Raw genomic sequence first — 14,722 nt, forward strand, 5'->3', positions numbered from 1 at the left:
ATATTAACTGTATTTTCTTATACAACGAGCCATGTTCCCTTGGGGTTGGTTGTGATGTTACTCGCTAGCGCTTTGACGCTTGTTGTCCCTCCCCCTTTCAGGTAACGAGCCAGGAGCCGGAGAGTCGCAGGTTGATGGGGATGCATTTTAACCTCCGCCGTCTATTTAGTTATATATTTTCTTCTGGAGTTCCACAGTAGATTTTTGTTTAGACATTTGAGAGTCTTATTCTAGAAGTTGTAAAGGCTGTGTGCCTTATTTCTTTTTTTGCCAGATATTGGTATTTGAGACTTGTTGAGTATTCCAGTTTATCTACTCAGATCTTGACTATGTATTTCTGTACGTTGGATCGTTGGATGATGAGATATTTATGTGACTATTATCATTTCATCAGTATTCCTTGTATTATCTTTTACATGTTTTGTACCTACACCAGTTGTTGACTCTACTAGATAGATGTTAATTGTGATGGTGAAACATGTTATTGCACGGTGTGATGCATGACAGGTTTGACATTCTTGGTTTCACCTTGGACTGCAGCCTTGTGTGAACCCAGGGACGTCACAACAGAGTTAAATACAAGTAATCGTGACTAGGATAAAAGCATTTATTTGGTTAAAAACTCTAGAGGAAACTTACCTGACATGTGACCTATGGAGTAGTAGGATAACAAGCCAAGTAACATGTGTCTGATTCCTTTTCATTTTTTGAGGAGCATTAGCTTTTTACATTGTTTCTTCTAGAGAAGTCTCATGCAAGGCATGGAGTTTTATTAGTATAAATGTTAGCATCTATTATATATTTGACGGTTTTGAACCATTCTGACGTTGAGGTAGTAGCCTTCACTCTCCGCGTTCCTATTTTTGTCTGTTCCAGTAATGGACTCATGAAAATGCTAGACAAGCACTTGAAGAAGTCATCATTTCCTTTGATAACATTATTATGCATTTCTTCATTTCCTTAAAACTAAAGTGTTATTGGAAAGTGGCAACTGCATTGGAAGAAACCCAGGCTTGCAAATACCTCAAGATTCGAGGTTCTAAGAAACTTTCCAATACTGCAAAAATTCTTCAGACACAACTCTATGCATATATTTGTATTTTCATCTAAAATAGTAACGTATGGTCAACAAAACAAAATTGAGCTAGTACCATCGCTTGCACTTTCGCAATCTCTTCCTAAAAAATAACTCTTCATAAAATGCCTAAAATCATCATAAGTGATTTTGTGATCAAATAATTATCAGTACTTCTTGGAAGCAAGCTATATAATCTTAATATAAATTGCAAATTATTCTTCTATCCAACCTACAAGGAACATATGGTAATTCTGAATAACAGAAAATAGTAGGAATCAGATATTTATTTTTGAAAAATTTGAAGTGAATTTGGAATTTGATCGGATACTCATACAACAATCAGCCCAACCAACAATGAGAATGCTAGAAGATAACCAATAAATGGACACCAGTCAGAGGACAATATGAATGTTAATGCCATGTTCCATTAAACACTAAAGGGTTATACAATATATCAGGTATAGAAGTAGGCCAACATTTATATTGGCAAATAGGAGGTTTACAAATTCATGCCCAAGCACTTATCACTTCTTGGGTCGTAATTACTATCTTATTAGGTTCAGTCATGTTTACAAATTCATGCCCAAGCACTTATCACTTCTTGGGTCGTAATTACTATCTTATTAGGTTCAGTCATTAATCATCATAGCTGCTCGGAATCCACAAACCAAGCCAACCGATGGTCAGAATTTCTTCGAATATGTCCTTGAATTTATTAGAGACTTGAGCAGAACATACCATCGGGAAATGATTCAGTAATTAAACCTTCATGAATCAATTTTTGTTCTATCATTCCAGGTAACCCCTTTGAAGTATCAATATTAACTAATTGACGTGTGTCTTTGAGGGAGTAACATGAAGCTCAGAATTTTGGGTGTATTCGACACTTCCAAATGAAAGGGGAATTGATCCATGGTCAATTCCATAACAGATTAATAGGAATTGCTAGTTATACCTTGTTGGAAAAAAAAGACTTTTTCGTGGAATTAGCCATTACACTTCATTTATAGACGAGATTCTATTCAAGCAAGCAAATAGGGCATGGTTACTGAAGTCTATCTATCGCATATATGCTTCAAGGGGCATCATGACATACCCATCGAGGTGAGTAGGGACCTAAAAGATTGAATGGAACAAAACAATACATAGACAAGTAAATCCCTTACGACTCCAAAACTATTCCTTTTAAGTGGATTCATCATTTGAAGGGAAGTAGACTACTCAATAATTTCATGTTTCAATTTTGTCCTAAATAAGTCATTCAGAAAGTTAAAAAGCGAAAGTCAAAAGAAAAATGTATTAATGAAAGGTTAGTCCTTTTTTTGGTAACTGTGTCGAGTATTGTCCAACAAATTGTTTATCGATGACTGAAGAATATGAACCAATAAAGGGACACTTTCTCTATAACATGTTCGAACAAAGCTTTTCATAATTGATTTCATAAAAGGCATGACATCATTGACTGTAAAACTTTAATAAAACAAAACAGTGACTAAATGTACTTTCTTTTAGCTCAAATTTGAATAAATGAGACTGGAGTTATACATCTACACATTACAAAGTAGTGAATAACATCATAAAAGCACATTTTACAAATTTGAACCAGACTTTACAAATTGAACAACAAAGCATAGAAAAACAAAGCTGGAGGAGATGGAACTTATATTTAAAATGCATACAATATGATGCAAACAAGAAGCAAAACTAATAGAAATTATTGGGTCCAACTTACTTGTCATATGATTCATCACTGCCGGTTGTCTCAATAAGAACATAAAAATTGTGCAGCGATGGAGGTAAAGGGTTACGGACACCTTCTACATGACCTAAAACCTTCAATATCAGATAATGAAATAAGCATACAATAAATAAAATATTATAATAGAAATGTATTGAATAAGCACTTCTAACTTTAGCAGGAGAATACATAAATTATTGAAAGTAAACAACAAAGAAAATAATTGAAGTCCAACTTATTGCTCATCGTTAACAAAGAAAATAATTGAAGTCCAACTTATTGCTCATTTTTTTTGAATTATTTCTGCACAAATTTAATCAGAACATTAATAAAAGAGCAATAAATAATCTGCATTAAAGCAAAGTACTGAGAGGTAGTACAGAGAAAGGGGGAAAAGGCCTAATCATATAGTATCTCCCTTTTATATCTAGGAAATGATGTTGTTTGTTGGTTTCAATCTAAATCAGCTCATCTAAGAAACCTTCTCAAGTGCCATTTTCGTTCCTCTACCACATCAATATACAAGTAATTGTTTTGCATTTACTTTGGCCTTAGGCTCCTTCCTCATCTAATTTGTTAAAATTGTAGTTGTGACATCATCCGGCACTTAAATCCACAACAGAAGAAAAGTCTACATATGACACACTCCTCATTTTTCTTCAAGAAATTTTCAGACTATAGTTTTAAAGCCTAAAACTATATTTGAAAATACGACATTGCAATCTTCAGGCCAAACAGACTCAGTCTTTAATGTGTGTATGCATTCACTTTGGAGCAGCATATAGAAAGTACTGGCAATCAATTTCATAAGCCACAAATACTGAAGGATTAAATGATTTACTAAATTCAAATATATAAATCAATATCAACCAATTATGATATGGATCTAAACCACATGAAATTGACCAATTTGACAAGCAAATACCAAACATGGAAGGACTGACAATGTATATATGGAGGGGTAAAAATTATTTGTTTAGCATAATAAAAGCAAAACCTCACTGATGAGAACTTTAATGACAACAGGAGGGAACAAATGCAAGAAATATTTGTAGTACAAATGAGCTTACCATGTCCATTGAATGGCTATCCATAAATTCGAATGCAGAAATGACATCGCCTAGGCCTCTCTTGGCTTCCAAAAGTAATTTCTGGAAATAATATAAAACGATATCCATGTTTTAAAATATAAATGCAATAACCAAAGATTTTAGCTTTATCACAACAGAGCTTAAGGATAAAAAAATAAATGTGAAAGCATTGACATGTGAGTATGTTAATGAAGTGCATAAGGCCTGCATTTAGGTGTATAAACGATCTAACCATGACTCTTTTGGAACCAATATGCAGACCATTTATCCTGCAACTTGATTAAAGATCGTATAATCAACAATTATTAGACAATAAGCTAAGAACTTGATGGTCTGCACATTTACTACAGGATGTATGTAGAATATCAAACTCCAGGCATAATCCCCAAAATACTACAATGGCACACATATCATCATCTCAAGCACATGCACATGAACACGCAGATGCAGACACACACACGCACAACCACACGCATGCACGCACACATTATCATCTCCCTGATGTTACTTATATGATAATCTGTTGACAGTGGCATTTTTACTTTGCATGCAGAGAACTCCTTTATTGCTTGATTAATATAACCATTACCTTCTATCTTTTTGCCTTATAGAACAAGGTTTACTATGCTGATCATAAGTCCAGTAACTGACAGAGTGTTCAGATACCTTATTTTCTTTAAGATTCAGTAACTCATCTTGGCAGAACAGGAACTAGAGCATTGTTGCTCATCTATCTCTGACTCAAACATACACCCTACCACAAAAGAGAATGCACAATCAAACTATTAGTTACATACCTTCTTTAGCATCTATGCCCCTCTGCTGTTTAAGGACTCCATTTGGGTTTTAAACATTCAACCTCGTATGTCAAAATAAAACATTGAACTCAGCCCTCAGTTTGCTAGCAATGTTTGGGTGCTTGCATCCCCCTCAAGTAGCATCCAAATCAGAGACGTATAGTCACCACTATCTATTGGTGGCAATATATTCTTCCAATATCTGGAAGTCACTAAGATGAAGTGACCCAGACACAGAAAATAAAATAGCAGCAGTATGCTCATATATTAGTCAAGAAAAGGGTAGGGAAGAACATTTGTATCATCTTTGTGAATCTGTGTTTGGTCCTGCCAGCTTGTCATACAAGTAAATGCTCGCATTATAACAAATTCATACCGTCTTAACTAATGATCTAAACCATAACTTCTCCTCTTTCTTGATCCATCCAATTCATGTGACTGTTATCTCAGCTTGAGGAGGAGACCTGAAGAAGTTCAAACAGGACTGCCTTCCTGCGTCTTCAGTATGTTTTCTTAACTAAAAGTTTCGCACACAGGTCAACATGGCATAGCGAGGAAACTTTCTTTAGGGGTATTCCTATTCGTGATATATTGATACCAATGAAACCGAAAATATTGGTGTTAAACCTGATAAACACCAAAGCTAGTTTTCCTGGAGAAAAAATTTATCCAATTAAGAGTTTTATTCCATAGGACCTTTTAAATCTTGAAAAGTTATAATACCTGACAACTTGTAAAGTCTTCACAAGCAAGAAACGCAACGTTAGTTGATACTAGCTTAGGAGGGGTGAGTATTGAGACCTTCGTGACAATCCCCAATGTACCTTCACTTCCTACACCAATTATGTAATGCATTTAATTTATCCTCATATAGTATCGTAGACATGAAAAGGTGCCTCTTCTCTAAAGATTCTACCAATGAATAAGTGCTTCAAGTCGTATCCTGTATTGTCTTTGCGTAAAGTTGTAAGCATGTCAAGAATGGTTCCATCAGCTAGGACAACTTCGAGGCCTGAAAAACAAATTTCAATAAAACAGAAAACATGATTGTCATAATAATATTTTAGACTGAAAATATAACTTAATCATCAATTAGTAAGCAACAAGATATGGGCTCAAATCTGTAGCTGTGTCTTAATACACGGTAGAACTAATAATTTATGTCAAGTAGTAAATGCTACTTTGAATAAGAAGACAAATGATACCATGGGCAGGGCATAAGGTGTCATAATAATTAACAGTTCAGTGTGCTGCTTGGAGTATTAGAAACATGATATTGCACTTGTATACAATATTTAGCTTTCTTTCTGCATGTAAAAATATAAGTTCTTAGGGCATAATAATAATAATTATTCAGATAAAATATCTGAGGCTAAAGTTAGGCAAACAGATAGAATTATGGAAAGAAACAAACCGTAAAGAAGGTATTTAGCCCCCAACAAGTTCCATGTACTTTTTGCCTCCTATTAGGATGCTGAGAGACAGAGTCAAGGAAGCCAAGTAATGGAAGGAAGAGATTCAAAGACTATCAAGTCGAAGAAAATAACAGCCTTCTGTCCAAATAACTTCACACTGAAGAAATTTTATGTGACTGCCTATGTGTAGGCAAAAGAAAACTGCAGGTACTACCCACATTAGGCTCAAGTGCGGGGAAAAAAATTGCGATGGCATAAAAAAGATTTATGTCATCACATAATCAGTATGCGCCAGTATATGCATACACATATAGAATGTGCAGTGTTTATCATGATAGAGTCAAGGCATGCTTTATATGACAACTCAAGCTATATTTACTTTAGTTTGCTTAGTAACTCAATCATCTGAATATTGCTGTTACAGAATATTTGAAAACTAGCCAACAAAATACTTTTATTTCATTAAAGGTTGACAAAGCATTATTTGATATACTTTTAAGACATTATTTGATATACTTTTAAGTGGTCTTCTATCATCATTTCTCATTTCAATTGGATGTATTTGTAATAATTAAGTCATTTCTGAATTTACTATATACTTTTCACGGTTTTTTTTTTTAGTTTCCCTCCAAAATGATCCAGATTGCATATGCAACTTAAACAATATATATCCAGATCGTCCGGTGCATATCTCATATAACATTAGTCTTGATATCTATGATCGACATTCTCTAATACCCATTCATCAGTCACGATCGAATCGAATCGAATACTAAGGCTTTCGTTTTTGTATTTATTTAAAATTATTGAATTCGAACCCAAATTCAAAAATCCATAAAAGCATTTTTTTCGCATTCGAACTTGACTAATCAATATTTGATAAATATTCATGAATACTCAGGAATATTTATCGAATATCAAAGAATATTCATTTCGTTAAAGAATTTAATTTTTAAATAGTATTTAAATTGATAAATGAAATTTCCTTAATAATTATGTTGGATTGTTTTTATTCAAATATTTTATTAGAAAATTGATTTAAGACTATCTAAGGCTTCGTTTAGATACCATGGTGTTTTCCTTGTGTTCTTGTAAAAAAAACATCATTGTGTTGTATTTTTACCTTAAAATGTTTTCAAAACACCACGTTAAGTATTTTTGGTCAACACTAGTTTGACCCATTATAACATTAGTATTAAACATATTATTAATATATTATATATTAATTATAATAAAATATATTATAAATAAAATGTTATAATATTTAGTCTACATTATTATAATATTATAAGTATTAAATGTAATACAATATAATATTGTATAATGTATTATAATATTATATTGTAATTTAATGAGTTATATTATATGTAATTATTATTATATTATAATTATTATAATTATAATATAATAATATTATAATTAATTATATTATATATAATTAATATTATATTATAATTATTACATATTATTTTTAAATAATTATATATTTAATATAATATAATATAATATTATGTTATTTTATTATTAATATAATATTATACTATTATTCATATAATATAATATTATTAATAATGTTAATATTATGTTATTAGTAGTATGTTATTAATAAATTAATTTATTAAAAATATTTTAATATTATATAATATATTATAGTTTTTAATATGTTAGAGTTTATTAATAGTACTTTAATAATATTATGAATTTTACATTAACATTTGTTAGCAATATTATTATTAAAATTTATTTTACTTTATAACAAATTATATTATTTATTACATAATATATTAATATTTTATAATTGTTAATTTATTATAATTTATTTATTAAAAAGGTAATAATATTATGGAGATTATACTATTGTACAGTATATTATTATAACATTATTATATAATTTATTATCAATAACTTTTTTATTATTTCTTATTAGTTTATTTATATTTTATTATTATTTATTTATTATATAATACATTATTAACATATTAAATATTGGTATTTAATATGTTATTATATTATTAAGGGAAAATTGTGTCGGGGCCCCAAAAGTAGAAATTCCATGTGATCTAGCCCCTTGTATTTTGGCCCATGTGATTCAGCCCCCAAAAGTAGCATTTAATGTTTCAAGACCCCTCCACGTTAGCAGTACAAAAAAAAATTGTATTTTGAAAAAAAAACTCGATATTGTCCCTCCACTTATCTTCTCCAGACGTCTCTGGTTCCCAAAAACATGGAAAGTCACGTCCCATTAATGTGATCTGACTGAAAAAATGGAGGGAAATTTTTCGTCCTTTTTTAAACTCTATCATGAGCAATAACTCATGTTAGTCCTAAGTTATTTAATGTTAGTTCTAACTTATATCATGTTATTTCTAACTTATTTCATGTTAGATTTAATAAAAAATAAGAGCTAACTTTAAGTGGAACTAACATTAATACTTTAGCTACTTGGTCTAGTGGTAAAGCTTGGTAATTTAGAGAGGAGGTCAGGAGTTCAAACCCCTACAACTATAATATATATTTAAAGATCTTTGATGGGGCCTTGGGCCTTAGGGCTCTTAGGCTCTTTGTTAGTTCTAACTCATTTTATGTTGCTTCTAACTCACTTCATGTTAGTTCTAACTTAACTCACTAGAACTAACACTTAAATTAGAAACAACACTAGTTGCAATTTAGAACTAACACGATATTATATAGAACTAACACGAGAGACACCAGAATTAACAGGGGCTCAACTAGAACTAACATACCACTAGAACTAACGCTTATATTAGAAATAACACTAGCTGGAAGTTAGAACTAACATGACATCAGCTAGAACTAACACGAGAACCACCGGAACTAACATAGGCTCAACTAGAACTAACATAGCCATTAGAACTAACGCTTAAATTAGAAATAACACTAACTGTAATTTAGAACTAACACAACATCAGATAGAACTAACACGAGAGTCACTAGAACTAATATGGGCTCAACTAGAACTAACAAACCACTAGAACTAACGCTTATATTAGAAATAACACTAGCTGGAAGTTAGAACTAACATAACATCAGCTAGAACTAACACGAGAACCATCAGAACTAACGTTTATATTAGAAATAACACTAGCTAGAAGTTAGAACTAACATAACATCAGCTAGAACTAACACGAGAACCACCAGAACTAACATAGGCTCAACTAGAACTAACATAGTCACTAGAACTAACGTTTATATTAGAACCAACACTAGTTAGAAGTAGAACCAACATGACATCAGCTAAAACTAACACGAGAACTACCAAAACTAACAGCTCAACCAAAACTAACATATCACTAGAACTAACGCCTATATTAGAAATAACACTAGCTGAAAATTAAAACTAACATGATATCAGCTAGAACTAACACGAAAATAACTAGAACTAACAGGGGCTCAACTAGAACTAACATACCACTATAAGTAACGCTTATATTAGAAATAACACTAGCAGGAAGTTAGAACTAATATGACATCAGCTAGAACTAACACGATAACCACTAGAACTAACAGGAGCTCAACTAGAACTAACACACCACTAGAACTAAAGTTTATATTAGAAATAACACTAGCTGGAAGTTAGAACTAATATGACATCAGCTAGAACATGAGAACCACCAGAACTAACATGGCTCAACTAGAACCAACATACCACTAGAACTAATGCTTATATTAGAAATAACACTAGCTGAAAGTTAGAACTAATATGACATCAGTCAGAACTAACACGATAATAACTAGAACTAACAGTGGCTCAACTAGAACTAACATACCACTAGAAATAACACTTATATTAGAAATAACGCTTATATTAGAAATAACACTAGCTAAAAATAAGAACTAACATGACGTCAGTTAGAACTAACACGAGAACAATTAGAACTAATAGGGGCTCAACTAGAACTAACATACCACTAGAATTAACATTTATATTATAATAACACTAGCTGGAAGCTAGAACTAACATGACATCAGCTAGAACTAACACGAGAACCACTAGAACTAACATGGACTCAACTAGAACTAACACACCACTAGAACTAACGTTTATATTAGAAATAACACTAGCTAGAAGTTAGAACTAATATGACATCAGTTAGAACTAACACGAGAACAACTAGAACTAACAAGGGCTCAACTAGAACTAACATATCACTAGAACTTACGCTTATATTAGAAATAACACTAGCTGAAAGTTAGAACTAACACGCATAATTCTTTTCTATTATTATTTGATATTGTTGCCTTACGATCTTAGTCCCAGTAAGCGCTTCGGCCACGTCCACAACAAATTAAAGAAAGAACTGATAATAAAATAGCAATAACAACAATAAAAGAGGAGAGGAATTCACCTCACCGTTCATTTATAATTTTTAAAAACAATTACAAATAAAATATTTTTAAAAAATCATGACAAAATAATTAATAAAAATTCAAGGTAACAAATTAAAACCTAACGTGCTTGATACATGACGGGTCTAAGCCAATCGAGTATTTAATTAACAACCTAGCTAGCGATTTGATTAAACTAACTAGCTCTTGACGAAGCCGTCGATAAACTTGGCCCCGGTGTCCTTCAGCCAGATGATGTCCCCCAGCCAGTCCTCGATCAGGAAGAGGGACGCCTCCTTGCTGATGGGCTCGTGCTTCTTGACCCACTCGGCCCTAGGCCTGGGGTCACCGTTGGGTCCCCTGTTGTTGTCCTCGGTATAATAGCAGGTCTGGTGGAAGTCTGGGCCCAGCTCTCGAGCTTGATCATGTCCCCAATCTCTGACTCCATGACCATCGTCCCCGTCTTCACCTTCCATGGCTTCCCCAGGACCTGATCATTTTCAGTGGTCATGGTGAAAGTGAGAGAGAAGGAGAAGTTGAGAGATAGAGGGGGTGAGAGAGAGATGAGATTAATGATAGAGAAATTGAGAGTAAACAGGGAAGGGCACAGTAATCGAGTTCAGTCCCATCAAAAGGGCAACTTCGTAACTTTCACTGTGTTTTTTTTTTTGAAATCTGCTACTTTAAGGTCTCGTCACAAACACTGTGTGTATTCGGGGCTTATCCACATGGGGCAAAATACAAAGGGTCTCGTCACATGAAGTTTTTGTTTTGGGGGCCTGGACACATTTTTCCCTTTTATGAAATATGATATTTTATTTATTATATTTTATATATTTAATAAGTATTACTAAAATATTAAATTAACTATAATATAGTATAGTATAGTATAATATAATAAGCATGTTGATAATAACTCTATATTAATTACATTTAATATATGATGATAGATATTATATTAACATCTTCTCAAACTCAAAATCAAAACACCTAACTTAAAACATCTAAAAGGTGTTTTGAAATAAGTGTTGTATTTTTTGTTTGAGGATGATTTAACTCAAAAAATACCATGATTTTCAAATACATGGTGTTTTATTTTTGGTAAAAACATCATGGAAACAAGTAAAACACATTAGTAACCAAACGGAGCCTAAGTCTTCTAAAATTAGATATAGAACTCAAGTAGAAATTGAAAGTGGATCGAAAATATAACATCATGTGCGTAATTATAGAATTTATAAGCAATCAAACTTTCAATGAATATTTAATAAGCAAAGAAATCTAGTATACATCGGTTAAATTCTATTCGTTAATGAATTTGAATATTAAAGATTTATTTGTTTAGTGTTAAACAAACTACCGAATCGAATACAACCGAATAGTTACCCGAAGAATTAACGAAATATTTATTAATTATTTGTTTCATCTCCACCCCTACGAGCAGTATAATTCCAACTAACAACTTTTACTCGATCCAACCTTTCATCCCTGAAAAACTTAGAACCTGATACCACTCATAGGTATGACTAGACACCTATTTTTCTGACTCTAAATACCATTAGAATATACAAGCAAAACAAATTTCTTAAACTAAAGGAAAAATTGCTTCCACACTCCTACAAAAAGAACTCAACGCTTTCCCCCCTCCAAGTCAAATGATCAAAGGTGTCTACTCTCTTCAAATTCAAATTTCACTCTTTTACCCCCTAGTCAATGACTAATTAGACTTTCACTCCAAACTTTATCCCTATTCAAATGTCCAATTGGTTAAGTTCTATTAAATGCAAACCAACCTCTTAAAATCAATAAATTGCAAAAACAACCCCTAAAAATTGAAATCACAAAAATAACCCAAAATTTTGAAATCACAAAAAAAAAAATCTCTAAAATCCGAAAATTCCAAAAACCCAAAATGTACAACTACCCCTGAAATCTAAAATTTGCAAACTAACTCCCTAAAATCTAAAAATGCAAAAACACCACATAAAATTGCAAAATCACAAAATTGCCCTTAAAAACTCAAAAATTAGAATAAACACTTCAACATATGAAAATAATAACCATCACAAAAGTTCTTTTGTAATATGAAAATAGTAATGGACATTGGTTTATGATCTTTAATATATGAGGGATTGTTTATAATTTTTGAATTTTGAAGGGATTTTTTGCTATTTTCGGATTTTAACTACTGATTTGCAATTTTCAAATTTTTAAGGGGTGTTTTTTTTTTTGCAATTTGGATTTTAGGTGTTTCTTTTTGTAAGTTATGAATTCTAAAGGGAAAAGTTCGCGATATTAAGATTTTTGAGGGATTGGATTTGTAATTGTTAAGTTTAAGTTGACTTTTTTGTAATTTTGGGAATTTTAAGGGGTTGGTTTGCAATTTTTAGATTTTAAGGTTTTGTTTTGTAATTTTTGTATTTGCAAGAGGCTTGCTTTTGTTTCAGATTTTTAAGGGGTTTTCTTTCATTTCTGTGCAATTTTCATACTTTAGGATCTTTTTGTATTTTTCATATTTCAGCGGTTATTTTAGTTATTATGGATTTTAGGGTTTGTTTTGTGATGTTAGATTTTAAGGGGTTGGTTTCCAATATTTAAAGATAAAACCCTTTAAGTATCAACAAGGTTATCGATAGCGGATAGCGTGACATAGCGGTGAGGCATCGCTAAGGCTATTTGGGGTATTACAGAAAAATAACGGTAAAAAACGCAAAGTCAAATAGCGGTCTAATTTAGATATGTATAAATACTAAAAAGAGAACGATTAAAGAAAAAACTAAAAAATCTAAAAGTATATTTAATAATTTAAAGAGATCCTAAACATGAAATAGACATGTAACCATCACGTAATATCGAAAATGATTGGTGGAGTCAAAGAGTCGTCGTCTTCGAAAAGAAGAGCTGAGCGGTGAGAGGACTGTCCTAAGAGGAGCTCATAGTGAAGAAGGTGAGAGGAAGTACTGAGGTAGGTGTCAGATGCTATAAGAGGTGATGGGAATATACCGAAAATCACAGGAGACGGTAGAATGCAATGGTCAAGGGTCGGGTTTAATTTTTAAAAAAATAAACCTCAAACCACTTTTAAATAGCAATCAAAAAGTGGATTCCGCATGCAATCGCCCACTATTTATCGTTATGGCACACTATTGGCCGTTTTTTTGAACGAAAAACGCATATTCCGTAATATGTCATCGCTATTGGGCAATAGCGTAGCGGGAAGGAACCGCTAATGCTATTAGCGTTCGCTATTGTGGGGCTATTTACCGCTATTTATAATAGTGAGTATCAACATGAAAACTAGTACAAGTATGAGATCGTGGAAATGCCACATTAACCTACTTTTGTCTACAACCCTACTCATTATTGACTAACATAGTGAAAACTCAATATGTGATCACTACAATAAATTTAATCTAGAAGCCTTCTAGTCAATAGGAGCAAAGCTAGAGGTGGTATGATCTTCTATAAATGGGACAAACAATTATTCATCCAACTCAAGTATTAAAATAAAGGAGAAATTTTTAAAATAGACTCATCTGTAATCTTAATCTCCAAAATCGACCCACTTCAAAAATAATTACAAAAATCAACCCAGTTTGGCCACGTCAGTAGCAAATTGCAAATGGGTCTATTTTGAAAATTTCTCCTTAGAATAAAATCCACTAGCTTGCATTTATATACATAATTACATAGTTTCAAAGTTGAAATTATCCAATATGTGGTAGTTGCATTTTTATGTCATTCCTTCTAATTATTGTCTTTAAATTATTATGTCAAAAGTTAAGTGAGATCACATATTATTACCTTCCATACATTTTTTTCATTAGCTAACCTTTACTATGCCACGTTTTGAATTCCATTACATAAGCTTTACTATGTCCATGATTTGGATTTTATGAACTAAACATGAACGAGATAGCTTATTATACTATCATTTTTTATGTATTCCTAAGTTCTAAGGTGTCAAGAAAAAGAACTATACAGTCAGTTCATCACCAGACATAAATAAATTATAACTATTGGCTTCAGATAAATTTATTGTATGTATGTGTGTGTAGGAATATGGGTATGCTTCGTACCAAGAACCAAACTTGGTGTTGGTAGTGAAGTGCATTGTCATCAACTCACTTAAAGGGAAGACTACATCCACGTGCGCGCACATGGGTTGGATAGTTAGAATGAGTGTATTAGAATGTGTCACCTCACTACTAAGCACCAAGTTTGTGCTTGGTATCAAGCATATCCATTTTTCTCGT

The 14,722-nt window shown here is 32.2% G+C and overlaps 1 protein-coding gene across 1 annotated transcript in view; it reads right to left on the reverse strand.

The window, feature by feature from the left end:
• The window catches only part of LOC109834074 (probable D-2-hydroxyglutarate dehydrogenase, mitochondrial), a 23,333-nt gene continuing 11,417 nt past the window's right edge, over window positions 2,807-14,722 (reverse strand). Inside the window, exons 7-10 of the mRNA XM_020401972.1 lie at window positions 5,621-5,716; window positions 5,428-5,537; window positions 3,887-3,967; window positions 2,807-2,911 (exon numbers count right to left, since the gene is read on the reverse strand). Of these exons, the coding sequence (XP_020257561.1) occupies window positions 2,807-2,911; window positions 3,887-3,967; window positions 5,428-5,537; window positions 5,621-5,716 (392 nt within the window). The remainder of the gene's footprint in view (window positions 2,912-3,886; window positions 3,968-5,427; window positions 5,538-5,620; window positions 5,717-14,722) is intronic.

This window comes from Asparagus officinalis, chromosome 3 (genome assembly GCF_001876935.1).
Source record: "Asparagus officinalis chromosome 3, Aspof.V1, whole genome shotgun sequence".
NCBI classification, from domain to species: Eukaryota; Viridiplantae; Streptophyta; class Magnoliopsida; order Asparagales; family Asparagaceae; genus Asparagus; species Asparagus officinalis.